Here is a 23,934-nt window from a genome sequence, read left to right as displayed (position 1 = left end):
AATCAGCTACTCCAGAGGCTGATGAAGGAGAATCGCTTGAACCCAGGAGGCAGAGGTTGCAGTGAGCCAAGATTGTGCCACTGCAAGTCCAGCCTGCGTGTCAAGAGCGAAACTCCACCTAAAAAAAAAAAAAAGTTCTCATGATGCCTGCACATAGTAGATGCTTAATAAATGTCAGCGAATGTGGAAGAACCTAAATTGAGGACCTATGTTTATCCTCTCATTTGATACCCCGAGTTTCAGCCCTGGAGTTGATTTGGAGGGCAGACGCTCACCTACACTCTGTACTAATCCTCCACCTTGGCCTGGCATCCGTGCTCACTGCTAAGTCTCCATCAAAGTCATAATAAACCCACAAGGTCATAAACCCACAGGCACAAAGCGCAGCGTAGGACTGCTTCCAGGTGCCATTTGTCTCAGGTTTTTCTTTTGAGTCCGTTTGCTGAGCAGCTGTGTATGCACCAAAGTGTATCCTTAAGGACAGCATGGGCCAGGCACCGTGGCTCACGCCTGTAATCCCAGCATTTTGGGAGACCGAGGCAGGCGGATCACGAGGTCAGGAGATCGAGACCATCCTGGCTAACACGGTGAAACCCCGTCTCTACTAAAAATACGAAAATTAGCCAGACGTGGTGGCACGCACCTGTAGTCCTAGCTATTTGGGAGACTGAGGCAGGAGAATCGCTTGTACTCAGGAGGCGGAGGTTGCAGTGAGCTAACATTGCACCACTGCACTCCAGCCTGGGTGACAGAGCGAGATTCTACCTCAAAAAGAAAAACCTCCTGGGCTCAAGTGATCCTCCCACTCCAACCTCTCAAAGTGCTGAGATTGCAGGCATGAGCCACCGCACCCAGTCTGCATTTTTTAATGAGCACCCCAGCTGAGTCTGAAAATCAGGTAGGGTTGGGAAATACTTGCTCACTGGAGTTTGCAGTTACACCGCCATCTCACACTGCTGTACCAACAGCTGAAGGGGAGTGTGCCCTAACTAGTCTGCAGTAAATCTAGATCTGTCTTACCCATTCCTCTCATAGATGCTCTCAGACTTTCAAAACCCCATGTTTTCCAAAGTACCTTCTGAGGTATCCTAGTTTTTTGTTGTTGTTGTATTTTGTTTGTTTGTTTGTTGAGACAGCCTCACTCTATCGCCCAGGCTGGAGTGCAGTGGTGTGATTTTGGCTCACTGTAGCCTCTGCTACCGGGATCCAGCGATTCTCCTGTTTCAGCCTCCCAAGTAGCTGGGATTACAGGCTCATGCCACCACACCTGGCTAATTTTTGTATTTTTAGTAGAGATGGGGTTTCATCATGTTGTCCTGGCTGGTCTCGAACTCCTGAGCTCAGCTGAACTGCTGGCCTCGGCCTCCCAAAGTGCTGGGATTTCAGGTGTAAGCCACCATGCCGGGCCGAAGTATCCTAGTTCTATGAAGTGCTTCCCAATAAAAAGGGTTCCATAGTGAAATACTTTGGGAGCCTCTGGGTTCTGTCTTAAAAATTCACATGATGCAGTGAGGAAACTCATTTTATGTTGTCTCACCCTGCTTCTTGGATTTCAGATCCCCTTTGTCATGCAATGTCTATTTACATGAGTTTTACAGAATGGCGTTTGTTGTTGTTGTTGTTTTGAGACAGGGTGTCACTGTGTTGCCCAGGCTGGTCTTGAACTCTTGGGTTCATGGGATTCTCTCACCTCAGCCTCCTGAGTAGCTGAGACTACGGGTGTGCACCACCACACCTGGCTTATGCAGGCAGTATTTTGCAGAAACACTGGTTACGCTTTTTTTGTTTTTCTTTTTTCTGAAGAATGGGGTCACGCTCTGTTGCCCAGGCTGGTCTCAAACTCTTGAGCTCAAGCTATCCCTCTGCCTCTGCCTCTGCCTCCCAAAGAGCTGGGATTACAGGTGTGAACCACCATGCCCAGCCAGAAACAATGGCTTATTACCCACTGGGTCTGGAAGAATCTGGACTTCCAAAATATCAGCTTCTGTCTCCTCTGTGCCTGGTTATGAGCACATCCTCTGTGTGCCCCATATGGGAGTTAGGTTAGGACTGGTGCAGTAGAAAGGCTGCCATTCTGGAGAATGAACTGACACAAAACAAGCCACAGAGAATTCATCTAGTTGGGTGGCATCACTGGGCCAGACCAGTAATAGTCTTTTAGTCTTTTACTCTTTTTAAAAAATATTTATTTATTTATTTATTTATTTATTGAGATAGAGTCTCACTTCTGTTGCCCAGGCTGGAGGGCAGTGGTGTGATCTCGGCTCACTGCAACCTCTGCCTCCCGGGTGCAAGTGATTCTCCTGCCTCAGCCTCCCAAGCAGCTGAGATTACAGGCACCCACCACCATGCCCAGCTAATTATTGTATTTTTAGTAGAGACAGGGTTTCGCCATGTTGGCCAGGCTGGTCTCAAACTCCTGACCTCGGGTGATCCTCCCCCCTCAACCTCTCAAAGTGTTGGGATTACAAGTGTGAGCCACCACACCCGGCAGTCTTTTACTTTTTCAGTTCGCTGACTCGAAGAACAGCATTTTGCCTGGCGCAGTGGCTTACACCTGTAATCCCAGCACTTTGGGAGGCCGAGGCGGGTGGATCACGAGGTCAGGAGATCGAGACCATCCTGGCTAACACAGTGAAACCCCGTCTCTACTAAAAATACAAAAAATTAGCCGGTGTGGTGGCAGGCACCTGTAGTCCCAGCTACTCGGGAGGCTGAGGCAGGAGAATGGCGTGAACTCAGGAGGCAGAGCTTGCAGTGAGCCGAGATCACGCCACTGCACTCCAGCCTGGACAATACAGTGAGACTCCGTCTCAAAAAAAAAGAACAGCATTTGGCCCCTGCAAACCTTTGGACCAAGTGTGTTTACCTCTGGGGAGGGACCAAGTTCTTATTCCTCTGGCTGTCACCCCACAGTGGTCTCTTCCCTGTCCTTGAAGAGTGGCAGCTTGAGACAATCAAAAGAAAGAAGGTCTTCCAGTTGTAGCACAATTAGGAGACAAAGGTGTGAAAAGGACAAGCCAGCACACCCTAGGCAGATCCCGCCTGAGCTTCACTGGCCCCCGCTGGGACCTTCTCTCTCACAGTCCCCTCCACAGGCATTGGCTGAGCGCGCTAGAGCCCCAGGTATTCAGCCAGGAACACGGCAAGAATGCGGCTCAAGTTGTGTACCGTGGGTGGGTGGAGATTGGCCTCGGTGTCTGCAGGGGTGTGCCAGACAGCAGGGAAGGGCGTGGAGATGAGATGGAGCACGGGGACCCCTGAAGTGACAGAGGAGACTTTGTCAGGTCCGCTGCAGCCCACCACGACCCAGGAGCCCAAGCCCAACCTCTAGGTAACCTTGCCTTGCCACCACACACTAGTGAAAGACACTATGTTCTGGCACTTTTTTTTTGAGACAGGGTCTCACTCTGTCGCCCAGGCTGGAGTGCAGTGGCGAGATCTTGGCTCACTGCAGCCTCTGCCTCCGGGATTCCAGTGATTCTACTGTCTCAGCCTCCCGGGTAGCTGGGATTATAGGCAGGCACCACGACACCTGTCTAATTTTTGTATTTTTAGTAGAGATGGGGTTTCATCATGTTGGCCAGGCTGGTCTCAAACTCCTGACCTCAGGTGATCTGCCCGCCTCAGCCTCCCAAAGTGCTAGGATTACAGGCGTGAGCCACCACGCCCAGCCCTGGCACTTTTTTTTTTTTTTGAGATATCATCTCCCTCTGTTGTCCAGGCTAGAGTGCAGCGGCTCAATCAAGGCTCACTGCAGCCTTGACTTCCCAGGCCCAGATGATCCTCCCGCTTTAGCCTCTCGAGTAGCTGGGACTATAGGTGCGAACCACCATGCCCGGCTAATTTTTTGTATTTTTAGTAAAGACAAGATTTATGCCATGTTGCCCAGGCTGGTTTCAAACTCCTGGGCTCAAGGATCCCCCCACTCAGCCTCCCAAAGTGCTGGGATTACAGGTGTGAACCACCGTGCCCAGCTGCAAACATTTCTGGAATGCTTTCTATGTGCTGGGTGCTGGTCCAAGTAAGGTCTTTACCAGGATTAGCACGTTCAATCCCCTCAACAATACTCTAAGATAGGGAGTATTATCCCTATTTTACAGATGAATAAATCAAAGCGCAAAGAGGTAGGCCACTTAGCCCCATTCCCCAGCCCTGGGAAGGGGCCTTGGCCAGTTCCAATGTGTGGCTTCCTTGGACACCCACCCTCCATCCCTCCTTGCAGCAGGTACCTCTGCGGAGGAAGGGGATGTGGTCGTCTTCCACAGAGCCAAAGGGTTCCCCAGGTTGGAAGTACATCACTTCCTGGGGATGAGACTGCAGCAGGTTCAAACGGTGCAGACGCTTCTCTGGAGGTGGGGGCAATTAGAGAGGAAGGGTTAGTCCTTAGTAGTCAAAGGTCCCCAGTCCACAAATCAGAGGAGGGCAGAGCACCCAGAGACAAAGCCCTGGTCATCCCAACAAGAATGAATGCCAGTTACTCCTTCCTGTGGGCTCACTATGTTCCTGGTCTCATTCAATCCCTCCGAGTCTAAGACACAGACATTCTTTTTTTTTGAGACAAGATCTTGTGGCCTGGTGCGGTGGCTCACGCCTGTAATCCCAGCACTTAGGGAGGCCAAGGCAGGTGGATGACCTGAGGTCAGGAGTTCGAAACCAGCTTGGCCAACATGGTGAAACCCTGTCTCTACTAAAAATACAAAAATTAGCTGGGTGTGGTGGTAGGCGCCTTGGGAGGCTGAGGCACAAGAATTGCATGAACCCGAGAGGAGGTGTAGGTTGCAGTGAGCTGAGATTGCACTACTGCACTCCAGCCTGGGTGACAGAGAAAGATTCTGTCTCAAAAAAAAAAAAAAGAACTTGCTTTCTCACCCACACTGGAGTGCAGTGGGGGCAATCCCAGCTCAGTGCAGCCTTAATCTTGCTGGCCTAAGTGATCTTTCAGTCTCAGCCTCCCAAATAGCTAGGACTTCAGGCGCATGCCCCCATGCCTGGGTAATTGTGTGTATGTGTGTATAGAAATGGGACCTTCCTATGTTGCCCGGGCTGGCCTCAAACTTCTAGGTTCATGTGATCTTCCTGCCTTGGCCTCTCAAATTGCTGGGACTACAGGCATGAGCCACTACGTCTGGGCCCTCCGGCCTTTATTTTTTATTTTTATTTTTTTGAGACAGAGTCTTGCTCTGTCGCCAGGCTGGAGTGCAGTAGCACAATCTTGGCTCACTGCAACCTCCGCCTCCCGGGTTCAAGCAATTCTCCTGCCTCAGCCTCCTGAGTAGCTGGGAGTATAGGCACCTGCCATCACACCCAGCTAATTTTTGTATTATTAGTAGAGATGGGGTTTCACCGTATTGGCCAGGCTGGTCTCGAACTCCTGACCTTGTGATTCACCCACCTCAGCCTCCCAAAGTGCTGGGATTACAGGCATGAGCCACCAGGCCCGGCCCCGACTGGCCATTTTACAGATAGGAAACTGAGGCCCAGAGAAATTAAGCCACTTGTCCAAGTTCACCCAGCTGGTAAGATTGGAAACCACAGCTGTCTCACCTTAGAGCCCCTGTCTGGTAATCACTATTACTAATCTCTAGTTCCTTAGAAAGACCAGGGAGATAGAGGAAAGGCTGGATGAGCCCTTATTTTATTTATTTATTTATTTATTTATTTATTTATTTATTTATTTATTTTGTGACAGAGTCTTGCTCTGTCACCCAGGCTGGAGTGCAGTGGCACAATTTCAGCTCACTGCAACCTGTGCCTCCCGGGTACAAGCGATTCTTCTGCCTGAGCCTCTGGAGTAGCTAGGACTACAGGCACACGCTACCATACCCGGCTAATTTTTGTATTTTTAGTAGAGATAGGGTTTTACCATATTCGCCAGGCTGGTCTCGAACTCCTGACCCTGTGATCCACCTGCCTCAGCCTCCCAAAGTATTGGGATTACAGGCGTGAGCCATTGCGCCTAGCCGAGCCTTTATTTTTAAAAACAATTTTTAATTTTTTTAATTTTTATTTTTATTATTACTTTTTTTTTGAGACAGAGTCTCACTCTGTCCCCAGGCTGGAGTGCAGTGGTGAGATCAAAGCTTACTGCAGCCTCGACCTCCCAGACTCAAGTGATCCTACCACTTCAGCCTTCCAAGTCACTGGGACTACAGGCAGGTGCCACCATGCCTGGCTAATTTTTTTTTTTTTTTTTTTGAGATGGAGTCTCGCTCTGTTGCCCAGGCTGGAGTGCAGTGGCGTGATCTCGGCTCACTGCAACCTCTGCCTCCCAGGTTCAAGCGATTCTCCTGCCTCAGCCTCCCGAATAGCTAGGATTACAGGCACATGTCACCATGCCCAGCTAACTTTTTGTATTTTTAGTAGAGATGGGGTTTCACCCTGTTGGCCAGGCTGGTCTCAAACTCCTAACCTCAGGTGACCCACCTGCTTTGGCCTCCCAAAGTGCTGGGATTACAGGCGTGAGCCATTTCACCTGGCCTAATTTTTGTTTTTATTTTGTAGAGAAGGGGTTTTGCCATGTTGCCCAGGCTGGTCTGAAACTCCTGAGCTCAAGTGATCCACCTGCCTCAGCCTCTCAAAGTGCTGGGATTACAGGTGTGAGCCACCAAGCCCAGCTTTTTTTTTTTTTTTTTTTGAGACAGGATCTCATTCTGTTGCCCAGGCTGGAGTGCAGTGGCGCAATCTTGGCTCACTACAGCCTTGACCTCCCAGGCTCTAAGGATACTCCCCAGTAGCTGGGATGACGGGTGCATGCCACTGCACCCAGCTAATTTTTTTTTAAGAGATGGGGTCACCAGGCACGGTGGCTCACGCCTGTAATTCCAGCACTTTGGGAGGCTGAAGTGGACAGATCGTGAGGTCAGGAGTTCAAGACCAGCTTGGCCAACATAGTGAAACTCTGTCTCTACTAAAATACAAAAATTAGCTGGGTGTGGTGGCGGGCGCCTGTAGTCCCAGCTACTCGGGAGGCTGAGGCAGAAGAATGGCTTGAACCTGGGAGGTGAAGGTTGCACTGAGCCAAGATCGCGCCATTGCACTCCAGCCTGGGTGACAGAGCGAGACTCCATCTCAAAAAAAAAAAAAAAAAAGATGGGGTCTCCCTATGTGGCCCAGACTAGTGGATGAGCCTTTAGAGGGTAGGTGCCTGTCCTACCCCAGCCCGCCGCCCTGTACCCCATACCCCAGGTGGGCTGGGGCCCACCTCTGCATTCACCCTTACCAATGCTCCTCAGCCGATGGAACCAGCGGACCGTGCGAGGGAAGTGGCTGTAGAAGGTGGGATTGGGGGCTCCCAGGAGATCAAGAAGCATAAAGAGCTCCTAAGGAGAAAGGCTAGGACTGGAGGGGCCCGTGCAGGATGACGCCAGCCCCGCTTCACCTTCTCCCTCCCTCGCCAGAAGCCAGGGGACCCTGGTCTTACAATAGCCTGGATCCTGGTGGGGCCAGGACTGTGAGGTATAGACTCCAGGAGCTGGGCCAGGTGCCGGGAACCGTAAAGGGAGTCCTTGGGTCCCCACTCCTTCAGCGCCTCTTCACCGTCCAAGAAGAGCAGTTGCAGGGTCACTGGGGCTGCCTGTGGGAGTAGCGGGGGGGTGGCCAGAGCCAGCTCAGGACTAGCCCTCAGCCTCAACACACCCACACTTCTTGCCCACTTGCATGGCTTAACAGAACACATGAGGTGTCCTCACTCATAGAACATGGTAGCCAAGAGCACAGATTCCGAGTCAGTTGTCTGGGATCAAATCCGTACTTGGCTGCTTCATAACAAAGCAGGCATGGGGAATAACTTCTGGAAGGATCAGTTTCTTCATCTATAATTTGGAATAAGTCTTGCTCTGTCACCCAGGCTGGAGTGGAATGACGCAATCTTGACTCACTGCAACCTCCACCCTCTACCTCCCAGGTTCAAAAGATTCTCCTGCCTCAGCCTCCCATATAGCTGTGACCACAGGTGCCCGCTATCACACCTGGCTAATTTTTGTATTTTTAGTAGAGACAAGGTTTCTCCATGTTGGCCAGGCAGGTCTCGAACTCCTGACCTCAAATGATCCACCTGCCTCAGCCTCCCAAAGTGCTGGGATTACAGACGTGAGCCACCACGCCCGGCAATAACAGTTCTTTTCAAAGGGTAAGGTTTGAATCCGGGTCTTAGAACAGTGCCTGGCATATAACTAAACAAGGGTTATCTCTGATTATTTTATTCCTCAAGCTCAGTTTGGTGAAACAGATAGATCCACAAATGAATAATTATACAAACAGTAAAATGCAGTTGAGACAAATGCTTCTAAGAACTATAGAGTCCTGAGAGGGCATAGGAAGGAGGCTGGGGGATGACCCTGCCTGGAGAGGGTGTTGGGTCTTTTGGGAAGGGATGTTTACCTTGAGAGTGGGTAGGAACTGGCCTGGCAAAATGGAGCAGGAGGAAGAGTATTCCCAGCCAAGGGAGCAACACAGGGCAAGGCCGTGGCCAGGGAAGGGTCCCAGAGGTTTGAGAGGAGTCCGGAAGGTTTAGCAAGGGCCAAGGAGTGTGGGCTTTGTTATAGGGACACTGGGGAGGCACAGAGGGGGGTTGAGCAGGGCAAGAGCATGATGAAATCTGTGTTTTTCTTTTCTTTTCTTTTTTTTTTTTTTTTGAGACAGAGTCTCGCTGTATTGCCCAGGCTGGAGTGCAGTGGCGTGATCTCAGCTCACTGCAAGCTCTGCCTCCCGGGTTCACGCCATTCTCCTGCCTCAGCCTCCTGAGTAGCTGGGACTACAGGTGCCCGCCACCTCACCCGGCTAACATTTTGTATTTTTAGTAGAGACGGGGTTTCACCGTGTTAGCCAGGAAGGTCTCAATCTCCTGACCTCGCGATCCACCTGCCTCGGCCTCCCAAAGTGCTGAGATTACAGGTGTGAGCCACCGCACCCAGCCTGTGTTTTTCTTTTCTGTTTGTTTGTTTTGAGACAGAGTCTTGCTCTGTCGTCCAGGCTGGAGTGCAGTGGTGCGATCTCGGCTCACTGCAACCTCCGCCTCTCGGTTTCAAGTGTTCCTCCTGTCTCAACCTCCCAAGTAGCTGGGATTACAGGTGTGCATCACCATACCCAGCTAATTTTTGTAGAGATGGGGTTTCCCCGTTGGCCAAGCTGGGCTCGAACTTCTGACCTCAAGTGATCTGCCTGCCTCGGCCTCCCAAAGTGCTGGGATTACAGGTGCAAGTTACCACACCCGGCCGGGAAGGCCTCTTTGAAGAGGTGACATTGGAGTGGACACCTGAGTGAAGAGTGGGAGCCAGCCCGGAAGATATCTATGAAAAGCATATTCTTTTTTTTTTTTTTAAGAGACAAGGTCTCGTGCCACCCAGTGGCACGATCATGGCTCACTGCAATCTCAAACTCCTAGACTCAAGCCGTCCTCCCCTCTCAGCCTCCCAAGTAGCATGCCACTATGCCCAGATAATTTTTTTTTTTTGAGATGGAGTCTCGCTCTGTTGCCCAGGCTGGAGTGCAGTGGTGCAACTTTGGCTCACTGCAACCTCCGCCTCCCGGATTCAAGCAATTCTCTGCTTCAGCCTCCCGAGTAGCTGGGGTTACAGGTGTGCACCACCAAGCCTGGCTAATTTTTGTATTTTTTGTAGAGATGGGGTTTCACCATGTTGGCCAGGCTGGTCTTGAACTCCTGACCTCGTGATCCACCCACCTCAACCTCCCAAAGTGCTGGGATTCCAAGCGTGAGCCACCGAGCCTGGCCAGAAAAGCACATTCTATCCAAAGCAAACAGCAAGTGCAGATGCCCTGAGGCGGCAGCAAGCTCTGCGGGTTTGAGGAACCCAGAAGAGGTGGGGGTGGCTACAGCAGAGTGAGCAAGAGGTGAGGGGTGGGAGATGAGGCTGGAGAGGTAACAGGGCACAGCTTCTGGGCCAATATAAGGACTCTGGATTATGCCTGGAATAAGGCTGGAGCCCTGGGAGGGTTTGGGGGAGAGGAAAGAGAATCTGACATCCAGAAGGTAAAAAGATCCCTGTGATGGCCAGGCACGGTGGCTCACGCCTGTAATCCCAGCACTTTAGGAGGCCGAGGTGGGCAGATCACCTGAGGTTGGGAGAAGAATTGCTTGAACCCAGTAGGCAGAGGTTGTGGTGAGCCAAGATCTTGCCATGTGCACTCCAGCCTGGGGAACAAGAGTGAAACTCCGTCTCAAAAAAAAAAAAAAAAAAAAAAAAAAAAAGATCCCTGTGGCTCTGTGCATGGAGTAGAGTGGGAAGACGAGAGGGATGACAAATGTCCAGGCAAGGGAGGGTGGGGGCTGGGAAAGGTGGAGGTGGCCCACTACCCTCCCCAGCTCCTGCTCCTCACCTGTTCTTTGGCTCTGCTCAGCTCCAGGTCAAGTGCCTGGGCCAGCTCCAGCAGCAGGGCACAGGGCACAGCCGAATCCGTGGCCCCTACAAAGGGGGTCGATCCGGGTGGGAAGAGCTTCGAGTCATAATGGCAGGCAAGGGTGAGGTGACGGGCAGCCCTCGGGTCCAGTGTGGCCACCACATTGCCAAAGTCCACTGGCCCCAGGGGCGTTGAGGCTGTGAAGGGATCCAGCTCCACGTGCCAACCTGCTGTCAGGGACCGCAGCGTGGCCTCCAGGAACTAGCGGCAAGAGAGAGGTGGGAGGGTGGACGGGGACTGGGGAGGAGGTGGGGAGAAGGGCCACGTGACCTGAGCCATGCAGAGCAGATGGGTTGACTCTAAAGCCCCACTCTGATTTAATGGATTTCTTTCTTTCTTTTGTTTTTTTTTGAGATGGAGTCTTGGTCTGTCACCCAGGCTGGAGTGCAGTGGCTTGATCTTGGCTCACTGCAACCTCCGCCTCCTGGCTTCAAGTGATTCTCCTGACTCAGCCTCCCGAGTTGCTGGGGTTACAGGCGCCCCCCACAACGCCTGGCTATTTTTTGTATTTTTAGTAGAGATGGGGTTTCACAATGTTGGCCAGCCTGGTATCAAACTCCTGACCTCAAGTGATCTGCCTGCCTCAGCCTCCCAAAGTGTTGGGATTACAGATGTGAGCCACATGCCCAGTCCCCCACTCTGATTAAAATCATTCCTTTGACAGTCCTGGTGAGTACCTACTGGGTGCCAGATGTTGGGGAGACCCCACCTCTTGGAGCCAACAAGACTCATCACAGCTTACCCTTAAATAGCTCTCACTGTGTGCTAAGCTCTCTTCTAGGAACCATATAGGGGAGGGACTGCCAATACATGACCCCATTTTGCAGATGAGGAAATGGGCTCAGAGAGGTTAAGAAACTAGTCCAGGCCAGGCACGGTGGCTCACGCCTGTAATCCCAGCACTTTGGGAGGCTGAGGTGGGCGGATCATAAGGTCAGGAGTTTGAGACCAGCCTGGCCAATATGGTGAAACCCCGTCTCACTAAAAATACAAAAAATTAGCCAGGCATGATGGTGCACACCTGTAATCCCAGGTACTCAGGAGGCTGAGGCAGGAGATTTGCTTGAATCTGGGAGGTGGAGGTTAAAGTGAGTGGAGATCGCACTACTGCACTCCAACCCAGGTGACAGTGTGAGACTCCATCTCAAAAAAAAAAAAAAAGGAAAAGAAAAAAGAAACCAGTCTAAGGTCACAATCTAAGTGGATGAGGTAGCATTGGGACTTAGGCAGTATTTAAATGACTTATTTTTTTTTTTTTTTTTTTTTTTTTGAGACGGAGTCTCGCTCTGTCGCCCAGGCTGGAGTGCAGTGGCGCAATCTCGGCTCACTGCAAGCTCCGCCTCCCGGGTTCACGCCATTCTCCTGCCTCAGCCTCTCCGAGTAGCTGGGACTACAGGCGCCCACCACCACGCCCGGCTAATTTTTTGTATTTTTAGTAGAGACGGGGTTTCACCGTGGTCTCGATCTCCTGACCTCGTGATCCGCCCGCCTCGGCCTCCCAAAGTGCTGGGATTACAAGCGTGAGCCACCGCGCCCGGCCGACTTATTTTTTTTGAGATGGAGTCTCGCTCTGTCACCCATGCTGGGGTGCAGTGGCACAATCTCAGCTCACTGCAGCCTCCGCCTCCCAGGTTCAAGTGATTCTCCTGCCTCAGCCTCCCAAGTAGCTGGGACTACAGGTACCCACCATCACGCCTGGCTAATTTTGTATTTTTAGTAGAGACGAGGTTTCACCATGTTGGCCAGGCTGGTCTCAAACTCCTGACCTCAAGTAATCTGCCTGTCTCGGCCTCCCAAAGCACTGGGATTACAGGTGTGCGCCACTGCGCCTGGCCTTTAAATGACTCTTCATGCTTTCTGGAAGACAACAGATACATTACAGCACCAGCTCGGAGCCAACCTGTTTGGGTTCAGCTCTAGGTCTATGATTTTCTAAACATTGGGTCTCACTATGTTGACTAGGCTAGTCTCGAACTTCTCAGGTGATTCTCCCACCTTGGCTTCCCAAAGTGCTGGGATTACAGGCATGAGCCACTGCACCCGGCTAAGGTCTACTATTTATTATCTGTAGGATTTGTGCAATGTGTATAACCTCTCTGAGCCTCAGTTTCCCCATCTGCATAATGAAGATCATGTTGGTACCCACCTTACAGGGCTGTCTGTTGCCTGTGCCTAGCACACACTAAGCTTTTGTTGGGGGCATTAAGGGGGACAGTACAGCCTGGTGGTTTGTTACCAGCATGGAGTCTAGAGTCCGATTAACTCCAGTCAGAGCCCCAGTTCCTCCTCTTAGCTCCTTTGGGATCTTGAACAGGATTCTTATTTCCCATTCCCTGGAGGGCTAGGGGGTCAGGGACTGGAGGTGGGTCCCTTTACCTTTCTGACTTGGAGATTTCCCGGGCTGCCCGGGGTTCGCACAACCAGCAGGGGGCGCAGATAAGTGCTCCAGAGACGCTGTGGGTCCAGTTGTCCCACCACCCTCCGCAGCCGGGCTTCGGGGAGGCTTCCGATCAACGGGACCTTGGAAAGGAGGTGTGATTGGAAAGGGAAGAATGAGAGCAATCCCCCATTTCAACCCTACCCCGGGCGCCGTCACCCGCGAGGGGCCCCAGGTCCTCTTCCTAATCTGCTGCCTCCAGCATCGGAGACTTCTAGGATAAATCCAAGGCTCAGGAAAAGTCCTTCCAAGACTATCCGGTCCAGCCTACCTCAAACTTGATGGGGAACTCGAGGCCCAGTGAGAGAGAGGAGAGATGGAGGAAGGGACTCTTCCAAATAGTTGACTAAAGGCGTAGAACCCTGAACCCCCCCCGTCTTACTATTTCAGACCTTTCCTCTTAAAAGGAAGCTACTGTTGCAGAACCAGCCCGAAGCCTTATTCCTTTGGTAAGGGTCATGCGCTCAGATGACGAAGACGGTGGCATCTGCGGTTAGGGCCGTACGCTAAAGCCACGTCAACCCTGGGTAACAGCGGGGAGGGAATGAGGGTCCCCACGGTGCCTGGGTCCCCGCCCAGCCTCACCCGCAGCTCCCGGCCCAGCGGCAGCTCCTCAGTCCTGCGGTGCCAGCCGCTCCAAATGGTGTAGAACGCCGAGCCCACGGCCAGCGCCAGCAACAAAGGCAAGAGCCGAACCCGCGGTAGCAGGCGGCGCTTCCGCGGCAAGAGTGGCTCCATAAGGCCACGTTCCCCAAGCCGCAGGCGGGGCCGCCCGCGGCCCCCGGAACGCATGGCCCCTTTGCCCTGAAACCTGTACCAGACCACGAATTGAGTTTAGGCCCAGCCAAGTTCCACCCCATGGAATCGGTGGGCCAATAAGGAACAGCTGCGGCTGCATCAGCCCACCCCACAGCAAGCAGCGAAACCAGTAAGAACTACGGTCCTGAGGACACGCCTCCCAGCCTCCCTTAGGTATTTGGGTTGGTTCCCCTGAGAATGGCACGACCCAAATGGGAGCGCAAGAGAGGTAGGCTCCGCCTTAGCGGAGGAGGGAAAGCCAATGAGCAGCGTTTGATCGTGGAAAATATTAGATCTCCCGGGCGCAGGTCCATGCCCCTTCCGGATGTGGGCAGGGGATTGGTGGCGCAGGGTCGGAAAGATCAGTAGATACGTCAGTAACGCGTCCCAGAGGGAAGAGGGGCGGTGCCTGTCTCCGAAGCGAGGAGCGGATTGGCTTCACGGAGGCCGCGCCCCCGAAGTCACGGCCGGCGGGCATTTGGAAATAGCTTGTCATTTCCCTCCTTCGACCTGTACCATTCTTCAAGAAACGGTTTGAATCAGACCGCCTTTCCTTTTGTCTTAATTGTCATAAACATCTGCCCGCGTGTGGTTCTGACCGGCCTCGAACCCCTACCCGAGGCTTTTATTCCATCATTGTGCACCGTTGGTGGGGAATGCTATGGCAACAGACCACGCCTCCATGTACTGGTTGGCTTTGCGCAGGCGCCAACGGAAGTGGGTCGCAGGAAGAGGAAGTCCCGCCTTTCTCTCCTCAGGCAGCAGCAACGCGGAGGAAACGGGAGTGAACGGAGAGCGTAGTGACCATCATGTGAGGCCGGGTTAGGCTTAGGCGGCGGGAATGAGGTTGAGGGTGGAAATTTGACCGATTGAGGGTGGGAAGGGTTGAGCAGAGCCGGGGGGCCAGGGGCAGATGTTTTAGGGATGCAGCGTCCAGCTTTTCTCCTGATGAGTTTGAGAACGGGCGTGGGGCCTTTGACGCATCGTGACTTCGGGAGAGGGGACAGCTTTATCAGATAACGCGCTGGGCTGGGCGCGGGGGCTCATGCCTGTGATCCCAGCACTTTAGTAGGCCAAGGCGGAGCATCGCTGGAACACAGGAGTTCGAGACTAGCCTAGGCAACATAGCGAGACTCCCGTCTCTACCAAAAAAAAAAATTAATTATGAAAAACATGTTTTAAACGATAACAGAGGGGGGGTCCTAGATAATTAGTCCTATTGAAATGAGTGTTAAGGGGCAGCGATTTTACGAATACTGGGGGAGGCCGGGCGCAGTGGCTCAGGTTTGTAAATCCCAGCACTTTGGGAGGCCGAGGCGGGCGGATCACCTGAGGTCAGGAGTTTGAGACCAGCCTGGCTATTGTGGTGAAACCCCGTCTCTACCAAAAATACAAAAATTAGCCGGCCATAATGGCGGGCGCCTGTAATTCCAGCTACTTGGGAGGCTGAGGCCGGAGAATCGCTTGAACCCAGGAGGCGGAGGTTGCGGTGAGCCGAGATTGCGCCACTGCACTTCCAGCCTGAGCGACAGAGTAAGACTCCATCTCAAAACGAAACAAAAGAAATAAAACGAATACTAGGGGAGGGAAGTTAGGACTTTTAGAAATAATGATTTGAAATAAGGGACTTATCTTGATCATTTGAGCTGGAGACGGGTGCGTTTTCGACTTGATTCACAACTTACACGGATAACGAACGAGTCATTGACATGATTTTGCGCATTTATTAGTGCAGCAAATATTACATTGAATGCTTATGTATCAGACACTGCTTAAGCCACATAGGATACATCAGTGAATGAAACCTCTAGTCCCCAAGGGAAAAGAAAAATCTTTTTCTTTTTCTTTTTTTGAGACGGAGCCTTGCTCTGTTGCTCAGGCTGGAGTGCAATGGTGCGATCTCAGCTCACTGCAACCTCCGCCGCCTGAGTTGAAGCGATTCTCCTGCCTCAGCCTCCCGAGTAGCTAGGATTACAGGCACCCACCACCATGCCCAGCTAACTTTCGTATTTTTAGTAGAGACCAGGTTTCACCATGTTGGCCAAGCTGGTCTCAAACTCCTGACCTCAAATGATCCACCCGCCTCAACCTTCCAAAGTGCTGGGATTATAGGTGTGAGCCACCGTGTCTGGCCGGGGTTTTACTTTCTACACTGAGATGAGGGGAGGATGGGAGAGTTTTCTTTTGTTTTGTTTGTTTGAGATGGAGTCTCACTCTGTCACCCAGATTGGAGTGTAGTAGCACGATCTCTGTCTCCTGGGTTCAAGCGATCTTCCTGCCTCAGCCTCCCAAGTAGCTAGGATTACAAGCATGCACCACCATGCCCAGCTAATTTTTTTTTGAGATGGAGTCTCACTCTGTAGCCCAAGCTGTAGTGCAGTGGCATGATCTTGGCTCACTGCAACCTTCGCTGCTGGGGCTCAAGCAATTCTGCTGCCTCAGCCTCCCAAGTAGCTGGGACTAGAGGGATGCGCCACCACACCTGGTTAATTTGTTTGCATTTTTAGAAGAGACGGGGTTTCACCATCTTGCCCTGGGTGGTCTTGAACTCCTGAGCTCAGGCGATCCACCTTGCCTCGGCCTTCCAAAGTGCTGGGATTACAGGCATGAGCCATCGCACCGGGCCTAATTTTTGTATTTTCTAATTTGTATTTATTTATTTATTTATTTTTTATTTTTTTTATTATTATTATTTTTTGAGACGGAGTCTCGCTCTGTCGCCCAGCCTGGAGTTCAGTGGCGCAATCTTGGCTCACTGCAAGCTCCGCCTCCCGGGTTCACGCCATTCTCCTGCCTCAGCCTCTCCGAGTAGCTGGGACTACAGGCGCCCGCCACGACGCCCGGCTAATTTTTTTGTATTTTTAGTAGAGACGGGGTTTCACCGTGGTCTCGATCTCCTGACCTCGTGATCCACCCGCCTCGGCCTCCCAAAGTGCTGGGATTACAAGCGTGAACCACCGCGCCCGGCCGTATTTATTTATTTTTTGAGATAGAGTCTCGCTCTGTCGCCCAGGCTGGAGTGCAGTGGCGCGATCTCACTTCACTGCAACCTCCGACTCCTGAGTTTGAATGATTCTTCTACCTTAACCTCCCAAGTAGCTGAGATTACAGGCGTGCACCACCACGCCTGGCTAATTTTCTGTTGGTCGTTTTTTTATTGTTGTTTTGTTTCGTATTTTTAGTAGAGATAGGGTTTCACCATGTTGGCTAGGCTGGTCTCGAACTCCTCACGTCAAGTGATCCACACACCTTGACCTCCTAAAGTGCTAGGATTACAGGCATGAGCCATTGTACCCAGCCCCTGGGAGGGTTTTGAAGAGTGACATGTTATGATTTAGGTTTTAGCACAACCCCCTCAGACCATTCTGTGGAGAACAGACTGTTAGGGAACGTGGGTGGAGGCAGAGAGACCAGAAAGATTCCAGGACAGAGATGACAGAGGCTTAGGCCATGGTAAGAAATGGCCATTTCCTACAGATTTCATGTAGGATGTGAGGGAAAAAGAGGAATCAAGCTGACAAAGAGTTTTTGCTCAGAGGACTAGAAGAATGGAGTTACCATCAAAACAGATGGGGAACGCTGTAGATAGGGTAGGCTTGGGTGGTTGGGTGATCTGGATCCCGACCTGAGACATACAGAGTTGAAAATGTCTGGCTGGGCGCGGTGGCTCACGCCTGTAATCGCTGCACTTTGGGAGGTCGAGGCGGGTGGATCACAAGGTCAAGAAATCAAGACCATCCTGGCCAACATGGTGAAACCCCCTATCTACTAAAAATACGAAAATTAGCTGGGCATGGAGGTGGTGCATGCCTGTAGTCCCAGCTACTCCGGAGGCTGAGGCAGGAGAATCGCTTGAACCCAGGAGGCAGAGGTTGCAGTGAGCCGAGATCACGCCACTGCACTCCAGCCTGGCAACAGAGCAAGACTCTGTCTCAAAAAAAAGAAAAAGAAAAGAAAATGTCTGTTAGGCATCCAGCTGATGATACTCAGAAGGCTGAACAGGAGGACAGATGTGGTGGGACAAGGTTGGGGAGACACTGAGGCCAAGGCCCTGACCACCCATCCTCACAGCTCCAGCCTCTCAGCTCCAGGCTCTCTCACTTATTGGTTCCATGTTTGTCCATGCAGGAGCCTCCTCAACAAGCCCAAGAGTGAGATGACCCCAGAGGAGCTGCAGAAGCGAGAGGAGGAGGAATTTAACACTGGTCCACTCTCTGTGCTCACACAGTCAGTCAAGAACAACACCCAAGTGCTCATCAACTGCCGCAACAATAAGAAACTCCTGGGCCGCGTGAAGGCCTTCGATAGGTGAGTGCTGGGTCTTGGGAGGTGTTCTCTGCAGGCCTGGAGAGGCCGCCCCAGCTCCAGTCTGAAGAGCTCAAAGACAGCTTTCTCAGAAGCCTGGGGTGTATGGCCAGGCGCGGTGGCTCACGCCTGTAATCCCAGAACTTTGAGAAACCAAGGCAGGTGGATCACCTGAGGTCAGGAGTTCAAGACCAGCCTGGCTAACATGGCTAAACCCCATCTCTACTAAAAACATAAAAGCCAGGCGTGGTGGCGCATGCCTGTATTCACAGCTACTCAGGAGGCCGAGGCACAAGAATAGCCCAAACCCAGGAGGCGGAGGTTGTGGTGAGCTGAAATCGCACCACTGCGTTCCAGCCTGGGCAACAGAGCGAGACTCTGTCTCAAAAAAGAAAATGATAATTTTTAACGGCCCTGTGAGGAAGGTAACGTGATTATCTTCTCTCTTAAAGAGGAGCAAACTGGCACAGAGAGGTGTAGTCCTTTGCCTCAGCCTCAACCTAAGGACTGGCAGAGTTGGCCTTGGCAGCTTGGTCATCCTGGCCTAGCACCTGCACCCTTCCCCAAGCCATGCTGCTGGAGGGGGCAAGCAGCAGGCAGTAGGGGGCACTGTCAGAGGCACGCCCCTCACGCCCCGTGCCTCCCCTCCCTGTTCCCCACCAGGCACTGCAACATGGTGCTGGAGAACGTGAAGGAGATGTGGACTGAGGTACCCAAGAGCGGCAAGGGCAAGAAGAAGTCCAAGCCAGTCAACAAAGACCGCTACATCTCCAAGATGTTCCTGCGCGGGGACTCGGTCATCGTGGTCCTGCGGAACCCGCTCATCGCCGGCAAGTAGGGGCCGCCTATCCGTTGACAGAACTCACTCCCCTGTCCTGTGAAGACCGCTGCCATTGGTGTTGAGAATAATAAAGCTCTGTGTTTTTTTCTAGTGGTATCTGTTCCCAGAGCCTAGCCAGTGGGGTGGATTCAGGATGGCTTGGGGGAGGCAGCTGGTATCGGACTGAATGGTGGGACCAGGACCCCTGAGCAAGTGGAAAGGCCCTGGCTCTGCCCCATCGAGGCCTCACTTTCCCCATCTGCAAAGCAAACAGGTTGGATGGAAATGAGCGCCCAGTTGTGGCACTGGAGAGCATTTTAGCTCTCCTGCTTTAATCTTCCTGAGCTGCTCCTTGTCACTCTGTTGCTCTCTTCTCTACCTCTTATAATGAATTGGCCTCGCTTGACCAAAATATCTTTTGGGGCCAGGCGTGGTGGCTCACGCCTGTAATCCCAGCACTTTGGGAGGCCAAGGCGGGTGGATCACCTGAGGTCGGGAGTTTGAGATCAGCCTGGCCAACGTGGCGAAACCCCGTCTCTACTAAAAATACAAAAATTAGCAGGGTATGGTGGCGGGCGCCTGTAATCCCAGCTACTCAGGAGGCTGGGGAAGGAGAATTGCTTGAACCCCGGAGATGGAGATTGCAGTGAGCTAAGATGGCCCCACTGTACTGTAGCCTGGGTGACAGAGTGAGACTCCATCTCAAAAATTATATATGTATATCTTTCGGCTTTTCTTTACATTTGTTCCTTCAGCAAACATCCCCCAAATGCCCCCTCTGTGTCCAGCCCTGTGTTGCAATGCAGGGGCACCAGGTACCCAAGAGCCTCTGATCTGCCCTCAAAGACAAGAGGATTAGACAGGTGATTAAAGCAGGCAGTACCACCAGCACAGTGGCTGAGGTGAGAGCATTGCTTAAGCCCAGAAGTTTGTGACTAGCCTGGGAGAATGGTTGTGAGGTTTATAGACGGTGTGATACTATCTATAAACTAAATAGATAAGAAACAGAAAAAAGGGCCAGGTGCGGTGGCTCACACCACTTTGGGAGGCCAGGCTGGGTGGATCACCTGAGCTCAGGAGTTTGAGACCAGCCTGGCCAACATGGTGAAACCCCGTCTCTACTAAAAATACAGAATTAGCCAGGCATGGTGGTGCATGCCTGTGGCCCCAGCACTTGGGAGGCTGAAGCAGGAGAATAGCTTGAACCAAGAGACGGATGTTGCACTGAGCTGAGATTGCGCCACTACCTCTGAAAAAAAAAGAAAAGAAAAGAAAGCAGTCAGTAGCTAAATATTACTGCTAGGGATCCTGGCTAACACGTGCTGAGCTGTTTAGGTGCCAGGCCAGGCTTAGCGCTTTTCAAACGTCCTCCCAACAGCTCTGGCGTGGGCCTGTTAATTCATTATCCCCCTTTTCTAGACGAAGGAACTGAGACACAGAGGGGCAATGTCACTTTCCGGGGACAACCAGCCAGGAAGTGGTGGTGCTGTGATTTAAACTCACCTCCAGAGCCTGTGGCTTCACCCCTGAGCTCTGGTGCCCCACAAATTCAACTGCATTACCCTTGAGAGGAATTCTCTGACAAATATGGGGAGATAGATGGAGGTGGGAAAGGAAGGCGGTATATATTGAGGGGGATTAAGGAAATTCCCTGTGTTGCTCTGACACACACATCATGTGCTTCCCGGATCTTTGTTTTTTTTTTTTTTTTTTTTTGAGACAGGGTCTCATTCTGTCTGCCAAGCTGGAGTGCAGAAGTGATCGTCCTGCCGGCTTTTTATAGAGATGGGATTTCACTGTTACCCAGGCTGATCTTGAACTCCTGGGCTCAAGTGATCCTCCTGCCTTGGCCTCCCAAAGTGCTGGAATTACAGGTGTGAGCCACTGTGTTGGGCCCTCCCCCCATATCTTTGTCTCTGCCTATGTCTCTGTCCTCTGGATACAGGCAAACACCTGAAAGGTGCAAGAGTTTGCAGGCCTGAGGTCAGTGCACACTCAGTGAGATATGCGCCCCGCTCTGATCTGTGAAAGGCTCAGCCTGGGGCCAGGCGCGGTGCCTCACGCCCTGTAATCCCAACGCTTTGGGAGGCCAAGACAGGCGGATCACAAGATCAAGAGATCAAGACCATCCTGGCCAACATGGTGAAACCCCGTCTCTACTAAAAATACAAAAATTAGCTGGGTGTGGTGGTGCACGCCTGTAGTCCCAGCTACTGGGAAGGCTGAGGCAGGAGAATCGCTTGAACCTGGGAGGTGAAGGTTGCAGTGAGCTGAGATCGCACCACTGCACTCCAGCCTGGGAACAGAGTGAGACTCCATCTCAAAAAAAAAAAGAAAAAGAAAAAGAAAAGAAAGCCACAGCCTGAGATACACTGTGAGCATTGTGGCAGAGCTGGGACCCTGCAGCAGAGAGAGGCCTGATACACAGAAGGCAATGGGTTATGGGGTTATAAAGGCGTGCATTTACTACATCTAATTGGAAACAACCATCTGTGGGGTGGATACTAGAGCTGTTTTTTTTTTTTTTTTTTTTTTTTTGAGACAGAGTCTCACCCTGTTGCCCACAGGCTGGAGTGCAGTGGCACCATCTCCACTCACTGCAACCTCCACCTCCCGGGTTCAAACAATTCTTCCTCAGCCTCCCAAGTAGCTGGGATTACAGGCACCCGCCACCACGCCCAGCTAATTTTTGTATTTTTAGTAGAGACAGGATTTCACCATGTTGGCCAGGCTAGTCTCAAACTCCCGACCTTGTGATCCACCCGCCTCGGCCTCCCAAAGTGCTGGGATTACAGGCGTGAGCCACCGCGCCCAGCCTAATCGATCCCATTTTATAGATGAGATCGTTGAAGCCAAGAGAGGGTAAGCAACTTGCTCAGGGCCATCCAGTTAGGAAACAATGGTACTATTTCCAAACCCGGGGAGCCAGGTCCTCCAGAAAAAGTCTTAACTCCTGGGTAGCAAGATGGAGCTGCAGTGTCCTAATCTGTAAAGTTGGGACAAGGAGCATGCGAAAGGAGGTCACCCGGGGTTTGGTTCTGATACAGGAAGCAACACAGCCCTGGAGTCACAGTCTGGGTTCCATTCTTGCCTGCCTTCTCGGGTGTTGACCTGTACTTACCGGGAAATGGAAATCAGTTTCCCCACCTTGCGAGTTGGCACCCAAGATTCCAGTCCTGGCTACTCTGCTCAGCTTGTCTGAATTTCTTTTCTCACCTCCTGCCCACATGCTTTCCATTGCGTCCGCCTCCAGAGGGTGAAATAAAAGTAGAGGTGGCAAGAATAGCCCTGGGCAAACTGGCCCAGCATTGCCCACACACCGGCACCAGGCATGGTCCTAAGCGTCACTCATGGGCATGCCAGGCGACCCTAGGATGCAGGTACCATCCGTTCGTATACGTCACAGATCACATGTAACATGGCCACTTGGGGACTGTCTTAGGAGGGACAGTGGCAGCAGGTGTCCCGTTTTCTTGTAGCAACACATGGATAAATTTGAGTAAAGCCACCATGGGCCCCCACTCCACCAGGCAGCCTGCCTCGGTCATTTCCCTTTGTGACACTGCCAAGAAGATGCTTCTACCCAAGAAAGAAAAAAAGCAACTGTTTCTTATACTTTATTTACAAGGGCCCTGCCCTAAGGCCCCCACCCCACGAGAACCCACAAGGCAGGGTGTAGGGGAATTGGGCAGCAGGGCCGCAAGCTTGAAAACGCTGAGTTCAGCTTTGGGGCACATCGGTCCAGGGAGCCACAGACCCCAGGGAAAAATGCTCGACAAAACCCATAGAGTAACTAAGTGTGCATATGTGTAGGGGGAGGATTTAGGGATGAGGGTCCTGTGGGTGTATATACAGGTGGTCCAGCTACAATAAGACTGTCAGCATGCCCCCTCATTCTCCTAGGTCCCAGGGGCCGCCCATCTAAGGACAGTGGGGATATGCATCCTCACTCCGAAGCCAGCAGTGGCCCTGGCTGCTCTGGATATAAGGTTTCAGCTGCGAGGCCTGCCTTCCCTCACCTGTGCTCCGGTCCACACCAAATCACCCTCGGGACCCAGTGCCTCTCACATTACTCTCTCCAGCTCGCCCCTCTCCTGAGAGCTCCAGACCCTTACACTCAGTGTCCTGTCCTACAAACACTGCCAGCCTAACCTTTCCAAAGAGCACACGTGGTTCTCCCCCTGCCCGAACCCAATCTCCCTGTCTTTCGTCTCTCCACCATCCAAAACCAAGGAGTCCTCTCTGCTGCTGTGTCCTCATGTGATCCTTCATGAAATCCTCTCACCTCCACCTTTGAAACAGCTTCAAATCCGACTGCTTCATACCCCTCAGTGGCCTCCATCCTGCTCCAACCACTGTCACTTCCCACCTGCAGTCCCCTCCTTTCTGGGCTCCAGCTTCCACCCCTGCCCCTGATAATTTGTCCTCCTACAGGGCAGACAAGAAGGATCTGTTTAAAACATTAGCCCGCCGGGTGCGGTGGCTCACGCCTGTAATCCCAGCACTTTGGGAGGCCGAGGCGGGCGGATCACAAGGTCAGGAGATCGAGACCATCCTGGCTAACTCGGTGAAACCCCGTCTCTACTGAAAATACAAAAAATTAGCCGGGCGTAGTGGCGGGCGCCTGTAGTCCCAGCCACTAGGGAGGCTGAGGCAGGAGAATGGCGTGAACCCGGGAGGCGGAGCTTGAAGTGAGCAGATACTGCGCCACTGCACTCCAGCCTGGGGGACAGGGCAAAACTCCGTCTCAAAACAAAAAAAAACAAAAAAAAACACATTAGCCCATTTGGGCCGGGCATGGTGGCTCATGCCTGTAATCCCAGCACTTTGGGAGGCTGAGGTGGGTGGATCACTTGAGGTCAGGAGTTCCAGACCAGCCTGGCCAACATGGGGAAACCCCATCTCTACTGAAAATACAAAAATTGGCCAGGTGTGGTGGCGGTGCCTGTAATCCCAGCACCGGGGAGGCTTGAACTCGGGAGCTGGAGGCTGCAGTGAGCTGAAATTGTACCACTGCACTCCAGCCTGGGCAACAGAGTTGAGACTCCGTTTAAAAAAAAAAAAAAAAAGGCCAGGTGCGGTGGCTCACACCTGTAATCCCAGCACTTTGGGAGACCCATGGTGGGAGGATTGCTTGAGCCCAGGAGTTCAAGAC

The 23,934-nt window shown here is 52.2% G+C and overlaps 2 protein-coding genes across 3 annotated transcripts; one reads left to right on the top strand and one right to left on the bottom strand.

Moving 5' to 3' along the window:
• Positions 1 to 1,864: 1,864 nt before the first annotated feature.
• QPCTL (glutaminyl-peptide cyclotransferase like) lies at positions 1,865 to 13,703 on the bottom strand. 2 transcript variants are annotated; one of them, XM_030796314.1, is made up of 7 exons: positions 13,442 to 13,703; positions 12,796 to 12,939; positions 10,339 to 10,620; positions 7,424 to 7,576; positions 7,223 to 7,322; positions 4,233 to 4,349; positions 1,865 to 3,260 (listed from the first exon to the last, which is right to left on the bottom strand). In XM_030796314.1, exons 1-7 carry the CDS (start codon positions 13,646 to 13,648, stop codon positions 3,115 to 3,117), a joined length of 1,149 nt encoding a protein of 382 aa, XP_030652174.1. In that variant the 5' UTR covers positions 13,649 to 13,703; the 3' UTR covers positions 1,865 to 3,114. The 2 variants fall into 2 exon arrangements, with proteins under 2 accessions (XP_030652174.1, XP_030652175.1); XM_030796315.1 differs by lacking the exon at positions 10,339 to 10,620.
• A 533-nt stretch (positions 13,704 to 14,236) lies between these two features.
• SNRPD2 (small nuclear ribonucleoprotein D2 polypeptide) lies at positions 14,237 to 18,894 on the top strand. Its single transcript, XM_004091032.3, has 3 exons — positions 14,237 to 14,465; positions 17,783 to 17,962; positions 18,623 to 18,894. Coding segments are annotated over exons 1-3 (357 nt in total). The 5' UTR covers positions 14,237 to 14,463; the 3' UTR covers positions 18,798 to 18,894.
• Positions 18,895 to 23,934: the final 5,040 nt, after the last annotated feature.

Source organism: Nomascus leucogenys, chromosome 17 (assembly GCF_006542625.1).
Source record: "Nomascus leucogenys isolate Asia chromosome 17, Asia_NLE_v1, whole genome shotgun sequence".
In the NCBI taxonomy this organism is placed as follows: Eukaryota; Metazoa; Chordata; class Mammalia; order Primates; family Hylobatidae; genus Nomascus; species Nomascus leucogenys.
The sequence above is the reverse complement of the archived record's forward strand: the minus strand, read 5'-3'. Positions and strand labels throughout refer to the sequence as shown.